We start from the raw sequence: 21,756 nt of genomic DNA, 5'->3' as shown, positions 1-21,756 counted from the left end.
TCTTGTCCCACTGTCTGGAGAACAAGTTCACTCACCCACTCACCTATGTGCAAATAAAACAGAGCACAGAACCCTCTGGAGATTTAGACTGGGGAGCTTAAAGTATACAGAGGATAAATACAATGTGTGAAACTTATAAAGTAGAAAGTTACTGTCAGGATATTTAATTTTATTTACTTATTTATTTTATTTCTTTTTAAATTTTTTTTTGTTTTTTTTTTTTGAGACAAGAGTCTCGCTCTGTTGCCCGGGCTAGAGTGCCGTGGCGTCAGCCTAGCTCACAGCAACCTCAAACTCCTGGGCTCAAGCGATCCTCCTGCCTCAGCCTCCCAAGTAGCTGGGACTAGACATGCACCACCATGCCCAGCTAATTTTTTCTGTATATACTTTTAGTTGTCCATATAATTTCTTTCTATTTTTAATTGAGACGGGGTCTCGCTGTTGCTCAGGCTGGTCTCGAACTCCTAAGCTCAAACAATCCACCTGCCTTGGCCTCCCAGAGTGCTAGGATTATAGGTGTGAGCCACCGCGCCCGGCCCCTATGCACATTTTCTGAAGCACGATGGGAGTCAGTGCTAACACAGAGCCCCTGGCAAACAGCACAGTGCTCGGCAGTGTTCCAAAAATGCCACTTACTTGTTCAAATTTGTTATGATCGTGTGTTTGGATGGTTAAATTGTTTTATTTGTTCTCCTTTATTTTACAAAATAAAATCTCTCACAACTGTCTTTTATAACAGAGTACAGATCCGGGCATATGATGCAAAATTATTAGTTGTGTTTTCTTCACAAGTCATAAATTATCAACGTACCGTGTGAGAGCTCTCCTGACAGGGAACTGAATTTTTAAAACAAGTCACTCTAAGTTTACTAAGTAGAGAAATTCTGCAGTAATCATTCTTCTCCACATTCACATTCTGTGTATTTTCTCATGGTCCACAAACTGACCCAGGTGATGTAAGTTATCCCACCACGTAAAGAGAAAAGTCTCCACAATAATTTTAAACCACGGTGTTATCTTAATTTCACCACTGGCTGCTTTTCTCAGAAGTTGTTCTAGTTCTTCCTTCGACACGTAGCAATAGCTTTTCACCTCGTTGGGGTCGGGGTTCAGCGTCACGTTTTTCCTCACAAACAGGATGTAGTCGATTTCATGTTCACCCCAGACACCGTCAGACTGGGCCTTGTAATGAATTCGTGTCAAGTAATTGATTTCTTCTGGAGGAACCTAACACATCGAAAACATAACAAAAAAGTAAAATAAAGTCACCACACTACAGCAATATCTTGAACAGCAGTACGGTTTTAGAATTAGAACTTTTAAAGTATTAATCTCCTATCAAAGATACATAGAAATGACAATATATGGAAAAATTATTACATTGTTATTTTAAGTGTCTATATTTTATTCCATAGGAGCAAACCTATAAAGTTGATGTTTCTGAGATAGTATTAAAATAAAAAAGGTGGTCATTCAATGTGACATTCTCCTTTATATTTTAAGATTACTTTTCAGACAAAAAAATTCACCATTTTAACTAGATCACAAATACTTTTTTAAATCTAGGTCTCATTTAAAGGGAACAATTTCAGAAAAAAGAAAACTTCAAGCAATTAGATTTATAGTTCATAATCATAAGGATTTCCGTAAGAAAATATTCATCTTTGAAAATCAGGTTTACACAGCGGTTCACACATCAGTCCATCTCAGTACTGAGCTAAATTCTGAAATATTAAGAAATCACAATTTAAATAATCTTTATTCGAAGTGCTTTCTGGGGCCACCTCCTATCTCAGCAGGTTGCCACGCAGAGACCTGTGCCCGAATGGAACGTTCTGGAGTGTTCGGTCTCGGCCTGTGCGGCCGTGCAGCAGAGCACACACCTCGTCCAGGGGGATGCCCAGCTCCGCGTGCAGACGCCGCTGCGCGGCTCGCCGCACTCCGAGGGCCTTGCTCTCCTCGAGCTCGTCCGGGTTACTCAACGGGTGGCTGCAGCACGTATTGGTGAAACAATCTGGAAAATGTTAACATAGACTTAGGTCAACTGCCCTTCAAAGCAGGTCTGAAAGATCAAAAAAACCTTTATACGTAACAGAAGAGTGATTTTTTTAGGATTTCAAAATCAGTTATAATGGGCTATCAGGAAATATTTTGTGAAACAGACATTTGTAGATAAGTTCTTTATTAATGCCTCCTTAGCCAAAAACATCAAAATGTGCAGATGATACAGATAAAAAATATATATGTACACACACACACACACACTCTCCTATCCCTCAGCAGTTCTTACCTTTTACTGCTGTTTCATTAGGTTGCATTCATCGTATACGCTTATTTTATGCAGAATATGAAATTATGTCACTCACAGGATTGCCCTTTTGACCTTAGCTTTAGGAACTTCAGAGTGATAAAATTCACAAAAAGAAATTATACCGCAAGTAAACACACCTGGAAAGGTGATCTTTGCATCCGACCTCTGCTGTAGCAGGAGCTTGTTTTCGGTGTTGAATAGGAAGACACTAAAAGCCCGATGCAATAATCCTGAAAGCAAAAAAAACACAACTAAGTCTGAAAATGCCAGTTATCTGCCCGATGCGCCCCTGTGGTTCAGCGAAACATTAGTGACTTGATCCGTTCCTGCCTTTTCAGTCTGCCATCGGGACAGCCTGCCATCGGGACATTCTGCCATCGGGACAGCCTGCTTGTGGCTGGGGAGGGGCACTGGCACCTCGGCAGGAAGTCGGCCGCAGGGTGGAGGACTAGGTGACCTTGTCGGCCACGTTGCTGCCAGCCAAGCTTCCTCTCAGGAACATTCAGCCTGGGCCCCGTCAGTCTTGCACACCTGGGAAAACGGAACTTACGATGCCGCCTCTCTCTCCAACACGAGAAAGGAAGGACTAGCGCTCGACCCCTGCTGTGCTAGGATTCATCTATTCCCTCTCTCGGGAAACCTGAATCATCATTCAGAACTGCGTGCCCTCTGCCAGAGTCATTTTCTCAGCTAACCTGAAATGCCCGGGCAGGTCACTTTTCAACAAAGAAAACAGTACCTTTCTCAATGTTTTCATTCAGGTGACAATTCTTCTTGGTCTCAGCCCCAATTTTATTGTCATTTTCATCAATAAGGATACACATCTCCGCCAGGAGCTGGACTTGCTGCTTATCAAGGTGGTCGGTATGGATCTCAGGCATTGTTACAAAGTGTCGGCTCTGACCTAGAACACTACGTTTAAAAGGAAAGACAAAGGCCATTCATCATCTCATGTTTCTCTGAATGTCATTTCAGTATAGTGGGAAGTGATTCCCGCTCTCTGAGCCCCGTAAGCAATGTGGCCCTTCCTTTCGGAGGCGAGGAACTGCGCACAGCTCCACCTGCAGTCTCGCTGCTCTGCACCCCCTGGAGCCCACCGCGCAGGCCGTCTGTCACCGTCACGCTCCTCAGTCCCAACCTCAAAGTTCCCCTCTAAATTCTTGCCCTCTGACACCCTCTGCAGCCCCGGACAGTCAATTCTTCCTCCTCTGTACATTCTTCTTCCTTAGGAGTCTGTCCAGCTGTGGTTTGGCCCCAACCTGACTTTCCATCCCGTTTTCCCACGACAGCTTCTCTCTTCCCGCTGATGTGTCCCCACAGCTGTGCCCAGTGTTCGGCCACTGCCTGCCTCTCTGCACAGGTGCTCAGGAATGCCACAGGCCAACCTAGGCTGGAATCCACTTTTCTTTTCTTTTCTTTTTTTTTTTTGAGACAGAGTCTCACTCTGTTGCCCGGGCAAGAGCTGCCGTGGCGTCAGCCTAGCTCACAGCAACCTCAAACTCCTGGGCTCAAGCGATCCTCCTGCCTCAGCCTCCCGAGTAGCTGGGACTACAGGCATGTGTTACCATGCCCGGCTAATTTTTCTGTATATATTTTTAGTTGTCCATATAATTTCTATTTTCAGTAGAGATGAGGTCTTGCTCTTGCTCAGGCTGGTCTCGAACTCCTGACCTGGAGCGATCCTCCCGCTTCGTCCTCCCAGAGTGCTAGGATTACAGGCGTGAGCCACCGCGCCCGGCCCATGACTGTACGTTAAATCAGAGGGCCCCAGCCTTTTTGACACCAGGGACCGTTTTCATGGAAGACAATTTTTCCATGGATCGGAGAAGGGGGGATGGTTTCAGGATGAAACCATTTATGGTGTGGTACATTTAGGGTGCACTTTATTTCTATCAGTACATTGTAATATATAATGAAATAGTCACACAACTCCCATAGGCTGCGGACGCCTGCTTTACATCACGTCTAGATGATCTCTTACGATACCTAACACACTGTAAATGTCATGTCAGTAATTGTTACACCGGAATAACAACAAGAAAAAAGTCCGTACGTGTTAGGTACAGACGCAATTTTTAAAAAAATATTCCCGACCTACAGTTGGCTGCGTCCACAGCTGCGGGACCCAAATACGGAGGCCGCCCACATTAAACCATCACTGAAGGAGGTTTATTAGAATTATCGGACTTTTTGGAACGACGGTGTTCTAAATCACACTGCTCTGTCACCGTTTTCACAACTGAGACCCTGAGACTAAACTTCACAGTCGTAAGATAAACTGAGTACTAAGCCTGTGTTTCATTTTCGAATTTCTACAAAACGGAGAATCATGCCTTTATCAAGTCTCCCGAGACTGATTCCAAATTCGGTGTTCTACCAAAGCTCAGCTGACGACGGTCCCGGTTTTGTCACTGACAAAAGAACGGCGAAGCCTAAACCGCCAGAAGCCGAGCAGCACCGGTTTGCGCGTCCCACGGACCCAGCCCGAAAAGTCTGTCCCGCAGGTCGCGTCCGAGCCCGCGGCAAGACCCCTCCGCGCCCCCGCCTCCCCGCCCCGTCCCCCGCAGCCCCCACCTCATCGCTCGCGTCCCCGGTCCCCGCTCTCGTCGCCCGACCCGCTTACCTCAGCGGCCTCCGGCCCCCGACGCCGGCCCGACTCGGCGCGCGCCCCTGCTCAGCGCCGCCCGCCCCCCGGCCCCGCCCCCGGGCCGCGCGGCCAATGGCCTGCGCCAGCGCCCGCCCGCGCCACATGCCGCGGCCAATCGGCGTCCGTGCGCCTGACGCCACGCTCGCGCCAGGCCGTCGCGCGGTGGCGCCACCTCCCCGCCCGGCCCCCGACGGCGCCCCAGGCTCGGAACCCTGCGCCTCGAGCACGGTCCTCGCCACCCCCGGTGCCGAAGCGTGGCGCTCCCGGCCGGCGGAGGAGGCGTCAGCGGCTGTGCTCGTCAGGCGCCGGAGAGGGGCGGAGACCGCCCGACGTGCTGAGGAGGCTGCGCGCTGTCGCCCAGCGACCGGAAGCGCGCGCTCCCGAGCGGGGCGGACCCGTCGGATGCGCCTGCGCACTGCCCCTGGGAGCGCGCGCCTGGGTCGCTGCTTTCGAGCGGTGCAGCTTGGTGGCGCGTCCCTGCGCGCTCCTGTCCGCGGGCGGGACTGAGTGCGGGGCAGGTGTCGGCCGCGGACCCCGGTGACCCCTGCCTGAGACCAAGGTGGATAATGATAACTAAAGACTGTAGTGGAAGTGAATTCATCCCAACCCACGTATAAATTAACAAGGTTTGACGTTAGTGTTCCAACATTAGACCATTTAAAACAAATCGACAAGGGCCGGGCGCGGTGGCTCACGCCTGTAATCCCAGCACTCTGGGAGGCCGAGGCGGGTGGATCGCTGGAGGTCAGAAGTTCGAGACCAGCCTGAGCAAGAGCGAGACCCCGTCTCTACTAAAAATAGAAAGGAAAATTATCTGGCCAACTAAAATATATATACAAAAAAAATTAGCCGAGCATGGTGGCGCATGCCTATAGTCCCAGCTACTCGGGAGGCTGAGGCAGGAGGATCGCTTAAGCCCAGGAGTTTGAGGTTGCTGTGAGCTAGGCTGATGCCACGGCACTCACTCTAGCCCGGGACAAAGCAAGACTCTGTCTCAAAAAAAAAAAAATAAATAAATAAAACAAATCGACAAGGTAAAGAGGCTGGCTAGCTGGGTACTCCACAGATTACATGTCAAAAGAAAAATCGTCTGGAAGCTTGCCTTCCTTTCCCCTCAGACATAAACGCGAACCATTTCTACACTATATTGTTAATGTGTGATAAAAGATAGGTTTTTCTCTTTTTTTATTTGGGCATTACTAACCACCAAAAAATAGATTCTTTTTAACAATCACAAGCATTCAGCACAATGACTGGATAAACATGAAGTGCAAGAAACACAGTCCAAAACCGAATATTCATCAAAAAAAAGACAATGGTGTCTGTTTGGTGGTCCAGCGCTGGTATTACCCACCATAGCTTCATGAGACCTGGTCAGCTGATTCCAGCGGATGTCTGCTGCAACCAACTGGATGAAATGATGAGGATGCTTGTGATTAAACAGCCAAGACTGGTCCACAGACAGGCTAGTGCTCTTGCAAGACAACGCTGGACCACAAGTCAACAAACAAAGCTGCTCAAGCTACACAGACAAGACTAACCTGCAGGTCCTTAATTTACACAACAAATATACCGCCGGTAGCTTGTCTCTGATTTAAAAAACTTCCTTAACTTAAAACATTCCAAGCCTTTAGACAAAGCTTCATTTCTTTAGTTAGAAGTCAAAGAGTCTTTAAACCCACCTGTAATGCCCCACTTTGTGATGGTCCACCTTTTTGGGCCAAACCAATGCATGCCTTCCATGTGTTAACTTACGACTTTAGCTGTAATTCCTGTCTCTCTGAAATGCATAAAATGAAACTGTAACGGAACCACAGCAAGTCCACTTGCTCAAGGCTTCTTGGGCATGGCTCCGGCCCATGGTCCTCAAATTTCGCTCAGAATAAACCTCTTTAAATTACTTTACAGAGTTTGGCTTCTTTTCTGTTGACACAGTGATAAGCTTTTATGATTATGCTTAATGAAGAAATAACTTCAATTTTTTCTTTTTTTTGATATTTGGATCCTGAAATATAATGCTAAATTTGTTTCTTGTATAACAAACATATTACTGTTTCCTGAATTTTAATCTTGAGATTCATCTTTAAAGGAAGGAGCAAGAACGTCGACCCATATAACCCATATGGAAAAATGCTTTTACGCTGCTGATTTGTCCCAGGCTCAGTACGGGCGCAGTGAGCGCCGTGGGCGAGGCCGGAGAAGGCTGGGTGCCGGCTCCGGGGAGCACGCCCTCCCGCCTGGGCTAAAGGGAGGAAGGCCGCTCGAGGCCCACCGAGGTTGGGGTTTCCTGCCGGCCCCTCGCGAGCCAAGACTGCGGGCCCCGGATAGTCGCCCCGCGGCGGGGATCGAGGGATCGAGGAGGGGACGGGTGGTGTGGAGTCTTCCGGGCGGGGTGGGTGTGGACGGCTGGTCCCCGGGACCGTCGCCCCGGCGGAGGGACGCGCAGCCCTGCCGCTGGACCCGCCAGATGAATGGGCCCGGGCCTGCCACGCCGCGACTCGGGGCACCGACCTGCTCCTCACCCCAGAGCAGCCGCCGCGTCCGAGAAAGCGCGGCGAGGATGAGGTCGTAGGCGCCGGCAGCGAGGCGGAAAAGCTGGCGAGCAGCTTAGCGGAACCCGGGGCGGGACTTCCGGTGCCGCGGGGCGTGGCCCGGGTCAGGGCCGGGACTTCCGGCGGCGCCGGAAGTGCAGCGCGCCAGGTCGGGGTCGGGGGGCTCGCGTCACTGCTGAGATAACCGGTGTCCTGCGCGTCGGCGGGGCAGTCCTGGGTGCCGCGTCGTGGGGACCGACGGGCTGTGCGCGACCCGGGCTGGCTCCGGGCGGTGGCGGGCGCGGCGGCTGTGACAGGTGAGTGCCACCATCTACCATCTTCCCAGCTGTCGGGCGCCGAGTCCTTCCCGGGACGCCCCGAGGAGAGTCAGGTGCTGGCGGGACGGGGCGGAGGAGGGGTCGGTTGCTGGAGGACGTGGGGCACGGGAAGGGACCGGGTGCAGGCGGGGACGGGGCGGAGGAGGGGTCGGTTGCTGGAGGCGATGGGGCATGGAAGGCACTGGGTGCTGGAGGGGACGGGGCTCAGGAGAGGTCGGGCTCCAGGAGGACAAGGGGCACAGGAAGGGACTGGGTGCTGGAGCGAATGGGACGGAGGAGGGGTCAGGGCCCAGGAGGGGGTGGGGCGCAGGAAGGGACTGGGTGCTGGAGGGGTCGGGGCGCAGGAGGGCTGGGCCCTGGGCCCCGATGCTCCGTGAGTTCTCTCTTACCCCCGTGCCTCGGCCTGGGCACCCTGGGCTGCCTGTGCCCTGGGGAAGCACTTGGGAGGCCTTTATTGCAGGAGGACGAGGGCCCTTGCTCTGTCCAAAGAGGGGGCTGTGCCGGGAGGCGGCCAGGAGGGCAGGGAGAGGGGCTGTGAGCGCGGAGGGAGCGGAAGCTGAAGTGATTCCACAGCGCCATGCTTTTGTTCCGCTTCAGAAGACTTCCGCCGGTGAACTGCCGCCGCTGGGGGAAACATTAATTTTAAGACGGCTGTTCAGTAGAATAACACCGCACGCAGCAACACAACAATAAACATTTGCTAAACACAGTTGCATAAATACATTTTGTTCCACTTCGTGAGCACAAGTATCTTAGGGTCTGCCAGGTTTTTATAGGTTTTGTCATCCAGTTTCAACTCTACAACATTGTTTGTGCTTGGCCAGGTCCCCTGAAGTAGATACTATTATGGAACAGTGCTAATTGCTTGGAAGTTTCATTTCTTTAAGTTCAAGTGGTTCTTTCTTAAATTCAGTTTGTTGGCCTACGAGTTATGGCCTTAAAAGTATTTATGGATTATTTACCTCCAAATAAATAACAGAGCTCAAGGTAGTAGTCATATACCTCCAGGATCTTTTCTCTTCTGAGGAATGCTCCGGAATTTGAGTCTTTGCAAATCCCTTTGGAAATGTGGTCCTCAGACTTGAACACAGAAGCTAGACCGATGTGGAATTATACATGGAGTGGTGCTGTTATCCACTGCTTTTGGACACTGCCTCTGTATTAATACTGCCCACAGGGGAGAGTGGGGTAGTGGACACGGGCCACATCTCACAGCAGTGTCACCTTGACAAGGAGCTTCCCAAATCTCTACTTCCTGTCCTCTGATACGGTGTTTGTATCAGCCTCATTTTGCTGTTGGGCAGATAATATTATATAACATATGCCAAACATTCTTACAAAGCGCTAGACACAGGAGATCTTTAGTAAGTGTGTTTCCTTCCTCTTCTCTCAGCTTCTTTTGGTACTTCTTTTTTGGTAGCTGTGTTGGACTGTTCACTTACTTTGTGGTTGCCCAGAGCTAAACTCCTTAAGTCCTTTTCCCTGAGATGATACTAAGAGTTTTCTTAATTATTCCGCCTTGATTTTTTTTTGAGGAAAGGATTTTATATTTAGTGAGTTTTGTCCTTGGTTTGAGCTCATTCTTTAATGATTGAGATCTTTAAAAAAATCTTGGTTATTATTTATCCAATTCATGATGTATCCCAGTTAAATGTCACCCACAGAATTGATAAGCGTGCATGTACTCATCAATGCCAGAATATTTTAAGCAAGTCAATGATGGTGACATTTCTTAGGTTGCCTCTAGGGGACTGTGGTCTCCTTTGATAGTGATTAGAGTTGAGTTTGGTATTTCAGCCCACCAGGAATTCACCTAATAATGCTATTACAATACAGTATTACTGAAAACTTTATTAAACTTTCTGTGGAAATTCAGTCATCGTTTATGTTTTTGAATGCCCCATGCATATACTGTCCTTTATTCTTTTGCATGTCACTAACGTTCATGAAATTAATCATTCAAGTAAATGTCTTCCTTTAGCCAAAAATTTTTAAAATTCCACTGGATATGAAACTGTATTTTTGTTTCAAATGAAAGCATAAATTGATCATTTGTTGTATTGCTTTTTAAAATGACTTTGGTTATGTCTTTCTCAAATTATATGCACTTAGAATTTTATAGTTTATACAGTTACAATTTAATTAATATTGGAAATATTAAAAAGAGCCTTTTGAAAAAAGCAGAAAGTTAAGTGTTCATTGATGATATTTAATATTACAGTATTTCTAAAGGTGGAGAATTCAGTTTGATAACACGAAGTGTGTTTGTGGGCTTCATTAATTTGTGAAGTATCTGGCCAGTGCCTGCTGTGTGCAGAGCGTGTGCTGTGTTGAAGCTGTGTGTTTGTGCATCTGTCTTGATCACAGACACCAGAGGGTATAATATGTACGTGGCGGCAGATAATAGGAGGAGTTGGGCAGACCATTCAGTCAGTCAAGAATGCAGAAGGAGGCTGGGCGCGGTGGCTCACACCTGTAATCCTAGCACTCTAGGAGGCCGAAGTAGGAGGATCACTTGAGGTCAGGAGTTCTTGACCAGCCTGAGCAAGAGCGAGACCCCGTCTCTACTAAAAATAGAAAGAAATGATCTGGACAGCCGAAAATATTTATAGAAAAAAAAATTAGGCGGGCATGGTGGTGCATGCCTGTAGTCCCAGCTACTCGGGAGGCTGAGGCAGGAGGATTGCTTGAGCCCGGGAGTTTGAGGTTGCTGTGAGCTAGACTGACGCCACAGCACTCTAGCCTGGGTGACAGAGCGAGACTCTATCTCAGAAAAAAAAAAAATTTGAAAAAGTTTTGCTTTGTGAAAAACTCTGTTAGGATAAAAAGATAAGCAACAGATTGGGAGGAGTGATTTGCAGCCAACATATGTGACAGATAATTCATGCTGTAGAATATATACAGAACTCTTAAACCTCAACTGTAAAAAACACAAGCCATCTATTATAAAACAGGCATGAAGAGGCATCTCACAGAAGAGGATTTGTGAATGGCAGATGAGCACATGGGAAGACAGGCGGTGTACTAGCCGTCAGGGAAGTGCACACTAAGACCACAGTGACATATAACCTATCAGAACAGCTAAAACTAAAAACAGTGACCACACCGAATGCTAGTGAGGACGCAGAGAACTGACTCCTGCGTTGCTGATGGGACCGTAAAAGGTTACAGTTAGTCTGGAAAATAGTTTGATGTTTTTTTAAAAAAACAACAACATGGTTAAACATAGAGTTGCCTTAGGACCCACCAGTTCCGTTTCTAGGTATGTACCCTAGAACCGTAAATCAGTGGTTCTCAGGAGTTGGGGTGGTGGGATGGTGTTGGGAGGACGTCAGCTGCCATAACGGGCAGTGTGGATTCTGTCTTTGTGATGATGGAGATGTTTTGCATCCTGGTTATAGTGGTATTTAGAGGAATTTATATATGTAACAAAGTGACAACCATACACATATATTGTGCCAATGTCAAATTTTTTGGTTTAACAAAATTAACAAACTACTATAATCATATAAGATGTAACCCTTGGGGAAATACGGAACTTCTCTACTATCTTTGCAACGAACTTCTTGTGAATCTGCAATGATTTCAAAATAAAAAGTTAAAAAGAAAAGATGATCCAGCCCTAGGCAACCACTAATCTACTTTCTTTATACATAAATTGCCTATTCTGGGGATTTCATGTAAATGGAATCACAGTGATCGTCTTGTGCGGACTTCATAATTAGCACACGACCGTTTTGGTTGAGAATGACTGGAAACTTTATAACTAGGCTACAGCTTTTGAAAACTGTCTTAGTTGTAAACAATAGGCAAACTATTTTTCAGGTTTCTGATATTTTTGGGTTAGGCTTGGCTTTTTTTTTTGAGGCACGGTCTCACCCACGCCCTACTGAAAGATCAGTAGGAGCTGTTGAAAACAGTTAAGTCTGTAGTAGATGAAGAAAGAAGATACAGTGTGCAAATGTGTCACCTAAAATTACATTAATACAGTGATACAATTACATTGCATGTGTGGCTTGCATTGTATTTCTCTTGGACAGCATTTTTCTAGAACCTGTAATCTGGAATATGCAGTTGGAATGGGTTCCCTCTGGAGAGTAGACCATGCCTGGGAAAAGTTGGGTGAAGGGAACGTTTTTTATTTTAAGTCATTCTTTGCTATTTGATATTTAAAACATGTTAATGAAATTTGAAAACAAATTACCTCTGTAACAAAGGCTGTGGTCTCCACCTTAAAACATCTTAATTTGTCATGTTCTTAATTATATAGTAAATGTTAGTTATAGTAAGGAAGCTTGCAATTCAACATAATAATTATTTTGTCTGCTGTTTTTCCCCATATTTTAATTTCCTACATCAGAAACAACATACTTGTTTTCCTTGCCGTTGTGTAGCTTGTTGAGGAGGTGACTGGGGCACTACCTTCTAGAAGTAATGCCCACAGAAAGCGGAAGTTGTTCGACCTCTCGCCAAGCAAAACAAAAACGCAAGTCACACAGCCTTTCCATACGGAGAACTAACAGCTCGGAGCAGGAGCGGACGGGGCTGCCAAGAGACATGTTAGAAGGACAGGTAAGTTACGTCGGTCAGGGCCTGCTTGGTGGTCGTGTTTGCGGTGTAATAAAAGTAGCCGCATGTGTACAGGTCTCCAAAGTAGAAAAAAGGTTTGTGTTACTAAAAATAATCCTCCCCAAATTCCCAACAAAAACCCCATTAAAGGTACTGTCAAATACAACATCATACGCAGATGGGTTAACATGTTTATAATGCTTAATAACAAAAGGAAGTAGGTGTGACAATTGGGATTAGATTTTATTCTTAGTTGACAGCACAGCTTTGAGTTTTCTGTCTCTAATGGTCCCAGGGAAAGCACATCTTCTGTGGCTTGGGTACCTGTGTCCTGTCTCTGCTGCAGGGTGAGCGTGCCATCCTTTGATTAAATAATTAATATTTTATTGGTGAAGATAAGTTTTGCTTAAAATTTTTCTAGTTTCTTTATAGGTGATGAAAATATGTCAGCATTTTAAAAGAATAGTATTGTGAAGCCTAGACAAAAGTATATGTTATATTAAAACAAATTATAAATGTATCTAACATACGTTTATAAATGTATATCCCATTTCTTCCCAGTCAGAACTAACTCATCAGCCGTAATGCTGCAGGAAAGTAAGGCTTAACTCTGAGAAATTGGCTCATGGGCGTCTTGGATCTCGTGAGAACCTGTGGTCGCCTTTATGGCCGGGACTGGTCGGCTCTACCCTCAGCCGGGACGGCAGTGTGCTCAGCACCCAGCACCACTGCTGCCCCCAAGTGCATTTCCTATTAGGTTTAATTACTCTGTGTCCAGTGAGTGACTAAATAAACACCTGGTTCTGCTTTCTGTAAAAGTGATTACATTTTAATTTGATGGTGGAAATAAAATCAGAAAGGTAGCTTTGATATTCTTAGCTGATTACTTTGCTGGGGCCACCATGACAAAGCACCACAAACTGCGTGGCTTAAATGACAGAAATGTGTTTTCTCGCAGTCCTGGAGGCTGGAGCCCTACGTCAAGGTTTGGGGGGGTGGCTTCTTCTGCGGCCCTGTCCTTGCCCTGTGGATGCCTCTTCTCCCTGTGTCCTCACATGGCTGTCCCCTGTCCTCCTGGATCAGGGCCCACCCCTATGACCTCATGTTACTGTCATCACCTCTTTAAAGACCGTGTCTCCACCTATAGTCACCTGCTGAGGTCCTGGGGGTCAGGACTCCAACACGTGAATTTGGGGGCACGATTCAGCCACAGCACTTGGAGAGTGAAACTGGAGCTGTGCGGTGGGACTTCCATGGTGGTGGCAATGTTCTCACGTGTGGCTGCTGAGCACTAGAAATGGGGCTGGTGTTTCAGGTCCAAAAATTTTAATTTTTAAAAATTTAAATACTTTACATTGAAATTTCAATAGTCAGATGTGGCTATTGCACAGTGTGGGAAAGCAGTCAAAGATAGGTTTGTAAAATTTTTCGACTTACTTACAAGTTTCCAGCGGTGGAATTCCAAAGCCGCCTTTGCCGGCGTATTCTAGAGTCACCTCCGTGTGAGGTAACACGTTCTTCTCTTGGCCTTCTTGAGTGCCTGCCCTCCATTGTGACACAGGACGGGGGGGTCACTGCATCTCCTGGTAACCCTTGTGACGGCTGCGCGGCCTTCTCCAGACCGAGCCGCTGAGTCCTCCGCTGCACTCTGGGGCCCCTTCCGTGGCCGCCCTCATCCCCTAGGTGATGCTCGTCTGTTGAATGAGCAGTTACTTGCAGTGGGACCCCCGGCCTGTTCTGTGAGTGGCCAGGGTGGGCGCTCTGCCTCCGTTCCAGCCACACTGTCGGGGGTGAGCGCTTGTCATGGTAGGTGTGTGTGCACCCACCCAAGAATATGGAAGTCCCGGCTGCCCGTGGGTCCGAGTTGACGTCAGGACTCACTCTCTAGGCCAGCGTAGGGTGATGCTCTGTCAGCTGTCAGGGGCAAGAGTCCCCAAGAGGTTGGTGTGAGCTAGGCTGATGCCACGGCACTCTAGCCCAGGCGTCAGAGTGAGACTATCTCAAAAAAAAAGTTTATGCCGTATATAAATTTGAAAAGTCATTTAGAAAATTACACTGACAGTAGTTAAGTATTGAAACATTTTAGAGATATTTGTTGAGACATGCAAAAGGTGATGCAGACCCTGCCCATGGGGAGCCGGGAGTAGACTGGCCTGCACGGGGCAGGCCTTTTATTGCAGTATCCAGGGAGAGCGTGCCTGTGGGTGCCTGGTACCTCGGGGCCTGCCACTGCCCACGCGGGGATGGGGTGTGGGTCCTGCTACCCCCACCACGTGGGCATGGGGTGTGGGTCCTGCCACCCCTACCACATGGGGATGGGGTGTGGGTCCTGCCACCCCTACCACACGGGGATGGGGTGTGGGTCCTGCTACCCCTACCACGCGGGCATGGGGTGTGGGTCCTGCTCCTGCTCGTTGCCCCCTGCAGACCTTTAGGTGGGGCTGGAGATGGGAGGGGGCACAGGTGTGAAGCAGGTGGTTCAGCTGAGACCTTAAATTGGCGTTCTCACTGAACAGATGCTGTGCTCTATCGGTGTGAGGTTTTTCGCTCTTCATAAAAGTCTTTTAGATACTAAGTAGCATTCTAGGAAATAACCTGTTTGTTTTGCTTGAAGCACAATGGATGTAATGGGAACTCTACGAAGGCACATCTATTAGCGTATACCATATTAAAATACACTTATAATGGCATTTCATGGAGCTTAAATTACGTTTATAACGTAATTTCATTCATGGGAGCTGCCCTCCTTCACTGCACGTTGGAAGTTTTTGAATAAGATTGTCTTATGTCCATTTGGAAAGGGAAAGTTGTGTTATTTTGAAGACATGTTTGTTCTTAAACCCCGTATTACCCTAGGTAGCCATTTAGATAAATTTATGTATGGTTTCCTGTAGAAATTTGGAACTTTAAATTCTTTAAGCCTTATATGTATGAGAAGAAATAAAATCTGTAATGGTATAAAATAAGAGTTTAAGACAAAAGATAATTTTGGAAATATCATATAGGTACTTGGTATTAGAGTTTCTTATTTTTTCATTCATTCATTTTGAACAAAATCTTCCCTGCAGGATTCTAAGCTGCCGTCCGCGGTCCGCAGTTCACTTCTGGAACTCTTTGGTCAAATAGAAAGAGAGTTTGAAAACCTTTATATTGAAAACTTAGAATGTGAGTATTGCCTGTCTTAATATACTTTTATAACTTTTCACTTATCCGTAGAGATCTTTGAGAGTGACGTTCGTGGGCAGACAGATGTTCACTGCTGTGACAATTTCTGTTTTGCTGTAACAAACCTGGTGGCTTAACGCAGCGCACGCGCCGTTGCCTTGCGGTCTGTGGGACGGGTGAGGCCTCTCTAGGCTCAGGGCAGGGCGGCTGCCGGGCTGTGGCAGAATCCAGTTCCTGGTGGTTTTGGACAGAGGTCCCTGACTGCCCCCTTGGGGAGTCCCCTGGTGGCTCTCTGGCCCACCCTCCCCTCTGCTCTGAGGCTGCGTGCGATTGGGTTGGGCCCCTGGGTACCCCGGGTAGCCCCGGCCGAGCCCCTCCTGGCCTCCACGGCGTGGTGACAGCGTGATGACGATGTGGTGACGGCGCTGGTGCTGCAGGCCGGCTCTGTGGGCCACCGCGCAGCGGGCCGGCTCATCCCCTCAGCGCCCGTGTCATTCTGTGCTGTGTCACTGACATCCTTCCTCCTGAGGCTTCTCTTTTTCTCTGTGGTTCTGTAATTCCTATTTGTTTTGAATTCTTAATCTCTGTTGTGTGTAATCTTCACTTGGCAATTACATGGTGCCATGCAGTAGTCGTTACAGGTTGTCATTGTGTGACTTTTCCCGATTACAGTGTTCTCAGCGAGGCTGTCCACATTTTCACTGAATTTCAGACAATATCAGAATATTGTTTTTAATGCACAGCGTCAGTACAAAGGGAACTGTTGACATGCGGGAGCCCTGCCTGAGGCCCTCCCTGGCGCTAGCGTCTCCCACGTGGCAGGAGCGAGTCAGCTTTCAGTTTTGGAATGACACCTTCAGTGATGCCTTGAGTTTCTGGGGAACTCTATGAATTGAGATCTTGCTTATTAGAATATCATTCACGTCTTTGTTTCAATGACACTAACGTACAACACTTTTATGTGTGCAATTTCAGGCCGTGGTGAGGACATTTAAACATAAAAATGTACTTTACATTTTTGAAAACATTTTTTTTATTCCCAGTGCGTAGAGAAATTGATACTCTTAATGAACGTTTGGCTGCCGAGGGACAAGCTATTGATGGAGCAGAACTGAGTAAGGGCCAGCTCAAAACCAAAGGTGAGGCGGGCCTGTGGCAGGGTGGTCCCGCGAGTGTGTGTGCGGATGCCGGGAATTCAGTGATGGACACTGCCCAGTTTGCTTTTTGGGATCAGCAAACCTGGAAGTCCCCAGTCGGGGGTGGGTCTAAAAGACTCAAGCTCGCAGGAGTTCGGGTTCTTGTCCAACCGTGCCCTGTCTTCCTGTCGCCATGGACACAGGGACCCTACTGGGCCCTGCCTGCACTGGGGCCCTGTGGGGTGTTGGGGTTCTGTGGGGTGCTGGGGTTCTGTGGGGGGTGCTGGGGTTCTGTGGGGGGTGCTGGGGCCCTGTGGGGTGTGCTGGGGTTCTGTGGGGTGTGCTGGGGCTCTGTGGGGGGTGCTGGGGTTCTGTGGGGTGCTGGGGCCCTGTGGGGGGTGCTGGGGCCCTGTGGGGTGCTGGGGCCCTGTGGGGTGTGCTGGGGCCCTGTGGGTGGCACTGGGGCTCTGTGAGGGGTGCTGGGGCCCTGTGGGGGGTGCTGGGGCCCTGTGGGGTATGCTGGGGCTCTGTGGGGGGCACTGGGGCCCTGTGGGGTGCGCCGTGCTGACTGTCGTTCTGTCTCTGCAGCCAGCCACAGCACCAGTCAGCTGTCCCAGAAGCTGAAGACCACGTACAAGGCGTCCACCAGCAAGGTATGCAGGGCGCTGGCTCTCCACCCAGTCATGTGGTGTTTAGGGTGTGCAGACGTGTACTTCAAGTTGCATATTTTCCAGTTAGAAAGGTGTACTAGAAAAAGATAGGTGGTTTTTAGGAAGATTTAACTTTTGAAAGGAATATTGTATGTTAAGTGGCCACAGGATGTAGGCACTGAGCCACTAACTTGCCCTGGTGTCTCTTGGGAGTAATATGTACAGAATATGTACAGTAATATATACAGAACATACACAGTGATATACACAGAATGTATACAGTAATATATACAGAATATATTACTCCCAAGAGTCACCAGGGCAAGTTAGTGGCTCTGAATTTGGAGAAAGCTAGTAAACAGGTAAAAAGTTTTCTGAGCTAAAGTTACGTCTCAGTTCATTATGTTTTTCCTTCAGTTTTCTTAAGTGGGAAGGTCTGTCTCTGTGGCAAATGGGGACATTCATGGTGTTTTGTGTTTTCTTAACGTGTCTTGTGCTGACCTTCAGGTGGCTGGGATTTAGTTGTCTGGGAACCCATCTACCTGTGATGGGGCACCTCTCTGAAGTGCTGTTTTGAGTTAGTTCTGTGTGCATCCCTGCTTTGGAGTATTTTAAGGATACAAAAGATTAACTAACTGACCTTAGTGAATGCACATTCCTTTTTGCGAAACCTGGGGGGAAACGTTGAAATTTCCAGTGAGTCTGCCGTGATTGCATCAGCAGTTATTGTTAGCTTTTATTTTTCCAGTTTGTTCCCTTGAGCTTACAGTTACTTAGTGTGGGATTTATAGCTAGAGCCCCGGGAAGTCATGCAGCAGTTCCAGTCCTTCTGCTGTTTCTCCTTATTTGAAATTCTTTGGTGATTCTTTGTTATGAAAAAGAAATTCTGAACTTGGTGGCATTTTCTAACTGTTTACTCTCCTTTGATAACATCTAGAATGCAAGTTGCTAAATTATTTTTCATCATGTAATATCTAGCTGACACTTGTAAGTTTTTAATAAATTAATCTTTTTCTTCAAATGAAGTGTGAAGTTATGTTCTTCCCCATTTGATTTATTGTTACATTATTGTGTTGCTTTTCTGGTGCTTACAGTTGTACGTGTGCAATGTGTGGTCTTAGAATTCCAAAACTGTCTGCTTGTTTCTGAAGTAGAGGAAGAAAGGATGACATAGAGTTATCCTTTACCATGAGCAGTAAAAAATAAGATTTGGACAAAGGTAAGGGTATGTACAGTAATCCTTTAATTTAAAAATGTATTAGAGATATTTAAAGCCCCAGTCATTTTAGGTACTAGAAATTAATCTGAACTTATAAGAAACATATTACTGATGATCTTTATGGTATTTTGCATACTGTGTACCTATCTTAAAAAATAATAATGAAAATATAAGAGATTGCCTGAAAATTCTGTATTCTGATTTGTACCACAGCATGGATTCTTGGCATTAAAGCTAAGCATGAATGCAACAGGAGAAATTCATTGCTTTCCCTCCCCTGACTCAGCCCTGAGAGGCCAGTAGCAAGCTGGTGAGGTAGCAGGAACATGAACGTGGGTGGAGGGACCCGGAACCGGCTCCTCCCTTCTGGGGTGGCTGCTGATGTATTTCTCATGCTTCCTGGGAGGGGGTGAGGCAGTCTGACCTGCAGACCACCTGAAGGAGACTTGTGAGATGTTTGCAAATGCTTTTATAAAGATAAGCCTCTTTCATTGTGAAAAAAGGCATTTCTGATTTTTTAAAAACAGTGCTTTAGATCGTATCCTCGGTCGAGATGATTGAGGATGACAGGTGTCAGCATCATTTGTTGCTTCATTCTGCAGCCCTTCTGTTGTGAACGGCCCTTCTAAGTTATTCAGTCTGTTTTCTGGGCCTCTTTGTAATTGTGACTAAGTCACCATTTTTAAGAGCAGAGAGTTACTGGATGGCAGAGTGTGTCGGGCACTTTGGAAGCAACACGTGAGACGATGCCACAGCCCTCAGCACTTCTGCACCGGAGCTCTGCCACAAGTGCAGCTGGAGCCTTGGGGAGGGAGCCCCGTTCTTACCCAGGAACGGACGGTCTCTGGGAGGGAGCCCCGTTCTTACCCAGGAACGGGACGGTCTCTGGGAGGGAGCCCCGTTCTTACCCAGGAACGGGACGGTCTCAGGGAGGGAGCCCCGTTCTTACCCAGGAACGGGACGGTCTCTGGGAGGGAGCCCCGTTCTTACCCAGGAACGGGACTGTCTCAGGGAGGGAGCCCCGTTCTTACCCAGGAACGGGACGGTCTCAGGGAGGGAGCCCCGTCCTTACCCAGGAACGGACGGTCTCTGGGAGGGAGCCCCGTTCTTACCCAGGAATGGGACGGTCTCAGGGAGGGAGCCCCGTTCTTACCCAGGAACGGGACAGTCTCAGGGAGGGAGCCCCATTCTTACCCAGGAACGGGACGGTCTCAGGGAGGGAGCCCCGTTCTTACCCAGGAACGGGACGGTCTCTGGGAGGGAGCCCCGTTCTTACCCAGGAACGGGACGGTCTCAGGGAGGGAGCCCCGTTCTTACCCAGGAACGGGACGGTCTCTGGGAGGGAGCCCCGTTCTTACCCAGGAACGGGACGGTCTCAGGGAGGGAGCCCCGTCCTTACCCAGGAACGGGACGGTCTCAGGGAGGGAGCCCCGTCCTTACCCAGGAACGGGACGGTCTCTGGGAGGGAGCCCCGTTCTTACCCAGGAACGGGACTGTCTCTGGGAGGGAGCCCCGTTCTTACCCAGGAACGGGACTGTCTCTGGGAGGGAGCCCCGTTCTTACCCAGGAACGGGACGGTCTCTGGGAGGGAGCCCCGTTCTTACCCAGGAACGGGACGGTCTCAGGGAGGGAGCCCCGTTCTTACCCAGGAACGGGACGGTCTCTGGGAGGGAGCCCCGTTCTTACCCAGGAACGGGACTGTCTCAGGGAGGGAGCCCCGTTCTTACCCAGGAACGGGACGGTCTCTGGGAGGGAGCCCCGTTCTTACCCAGGAACGGGACGGTCTCAGGGAGGGAGCCCCGTTCTTACCCAGGAATGGGACGGTCTCTGGGAGGGAGCCCCGTTCTTACCCAGGAACGGGACGGTCTCTGGGAGGGAGCCCCGTTCTTACCCAGGAACGGGACGGTCTCTGGGAGGGAGCCCCGTTCTTACCCAGGAATGGGACGGTCTCAGGGAGGGAGCCCCGTTCTTACCCAGGAACGGGACGGTCTCAGGGAGGGAGCCCCGTTCTTACCCAGGAATGGGATGGTCTCAGGGAAGGAGCCCCGTTCTTACCCAGGAATGGGACGGTCTCAGGGAGGGAGCCCCGTTCTTACCCAGGAATGGGACGGTCTCAGGGAGGGAGCCCCGTTCTTACCCAGGAATGGGATGGTCTCAGGGAAGGAGCCCCGTTCTTACCCAGGAATGGGACGGTCTCAGGGAGGGAGCCCCGTTCTTACCCAGGAATGGGACGGTCTCTGGGAAGGAGCCCCGTTCTTACCCAGGAATGGGACGGTCTCAGGGAGGGAGCCCCGTTCTTACCCAGGAATGGGACGGTCTCAGGGAGGGAGCCCTGTTCTTACCCAGGAACGGGACGGTCTCTGGGAGGGAGCCCCGTTCTTACCCAGGAACGGGACTGTCTCTGGGAGGGAGCCCCGTTCTTACCCAGGAATGGGACGGTCTCTGGGAGGGAGCCCCGTTCTTACCCAGGAATGGGACGGTCTCAGGGAGGGAGCCCCGTTCTTACCCAGGAACAGGGCAGGGGGAGGCATATAGCACGACTCCAGGAGTTTGTTTCTTTCAGGGCTGTTATTTATGATGGACATGGGGAGAGGCTCAGAAAACAGAATGTACGACAGCTTGTTTACGGGGGAAGGTTTTGTGCGTTCTTTAACTTCACTCTCTCCTCAAATGTTATTTAACATCTGAATGGCACTTTCTGTAAGCAAAAGCACTTTCCCATGTTGTGGAGGCATAATTTTGCTAGGTTGTATAGGATATTAGCTTTCAGAAAGAACAAGATAATGATGGGTTTGCGATTGAACAGTGCTTTTATAATTCCTGTTAAATTTAAACCAAGTCCAGTGGAACCTGTTCATGTTCCTGGTGAACATGTCAGCCTTCGTGGGGCGCTTTTTCCTGGCTGCACTGGGGCAGTGATTTGGATGTGCAGACTGGAGTCCGTAGAGCAGCGGCTGCGGGTCGTGGTTAATGTGTTTACGTGAGAACGAATCTAGACGCACTCTCAGGGCTTTGCCAAGTCAGTGTTTAATACCAGCTGCATGAGTGTCACCAATTATTGTTCTTCACTTAAGTTTATGGCTTCGTTATTCTGAATAATGTATGTTATTCTGATGTACTTAAAAGCTGAACGATTTAAAAACCAAACTGGAGAAACCATCTTGTTTAAGGTTTCTTCCACTCGCTTTAT

General features: G+C 48.6%; 2 protein-coding genes across 8 annotated transcripts in view; one reads left to right on the top strand and one right to left on the bottom strand.

Moving 5' to 3' along the window:
• Positions 1 to 662: 662 nt before the first annotated feature.
• IDI1 (isopentenyl-diphosphate delta isomerase 1) lies at positions 663 to 7,562 on the bottom strand. 4 transcript variants are annotated; one of them, XM_045530671.1, is made up of 5 exons: positions 7,470 to 7,562; positions 3,051 to 3,223; positions 2,449 to 2,541; positions 1,884 to 2,014; positions 663 to 1,227 (listed from the first exon to the last, which is right to left on the bottom strand). In XM_045530671.1, the coding sequence occupies exons 2-5, from the start codon at positions 3,190 to 3,192 to the stop codon at positions 910 to 912; spliced, it is 684 nt and encodes a 227-aa protein (XP_045386627.1). In that variant the 5' UTR covers positions 3,193 to 3,223; positions 7,470 to 7,562; the 3' UTR covers positions 663 to 909. The 4 variants fall into 4 exon arrangements, with proteins under 4 accessions (XP_045386627.1, XP_045386624.1, XP_045386625.1 ...); XM_045530668.1 differs by lacking the exon at positions 7,470 to 7,562 and adding an exon at positions 4,935 to 5,062; XM_045530669.1 differs by lacking the exon at positions 7,470 to 7,562 and adding an exon at positions 4,886 to 4,921.
• Positions 7,563 to 7,642: 80 nt separating this feature from the next.
• WDR37 (WD repeat domain 37) overlaps positions 7,643 to 21,756 on the top strand; it is a 32,928-nt gene continuing 18,814 nt past the window's right edge. For 2 of the 4 annotated variants that reach the window (XM_045529974.1, XM_045529971.1), the window contains exons 1-5: positions 7,643 to 7,806; positions 12,222 to 12,399; positions 15,465 to 15,561; positions 16,605 to 16,700; positions 17,286 to 17,350. In XM_045529974.1, the coding sequence (XP_045385930.1) occupies positions 12,262 to 12,399; positions 15,465 to 15,561; positions 16,605 to 16,700; positions 17,286 to 17,350 (396 nt within the window). In that variant the 5' untranslated portion in view covers positions 7,643 to 7,806; positions 12,222 to 12,261. Of the gene's footprint in view, positions 7,807 to 7,827; positions 7,881 to 12,187; positions 12,400 to 15,464; positions 15,562 to 16,604; positions 16,701 to 17,285; positions 17,351 to 21,756 lie in introns of those variants that run through there. The other 2 variants (XM_045529972.1, XM_045529973.1) reach the window with 2 other exon arrangements.

The sequence above is a fragment of the Lemur catta genome, chromosome 18 (assembly GCF_020740605.2).
Source record: "Lemur catta isolate mLemCat1 chromosome 18, mLemCat1.pri, whole genome shotgun sequence".
Lineage (NCBI taxonomy): Eukaryota > Metazoa > Chordata > Mammalia > Primates > Lemuridae > Lemur > Lemur catta.
This window is presented reverse-complemented; position numbering and strand designations above follow the sequence as displayed.

Coding starts and splice junctions, on each gene's coding strand:
- IDI1 (XM_045530668.1), bottom strand. CDS start 5,062: ATGTGGCGCGGGCGGGCGCTGGCGCAGGCCATTGGCCGCGCGGCCCGG. Junction 3,224..4,934: donor GGGGGCCGGAGGCCGCTGAG/GTAAGCGGGTCG, acceptor TTTTAAACGTAG/TGTTCTAGGTCAGAGCCGAC. Junction 1,228..1,883: donor TGGGCATCCCCCTGGACGAG/GTGTGTGCTCTG, acceptor TCGATGTGTTAG/GTTCCTCCAGAAGAAATCAA.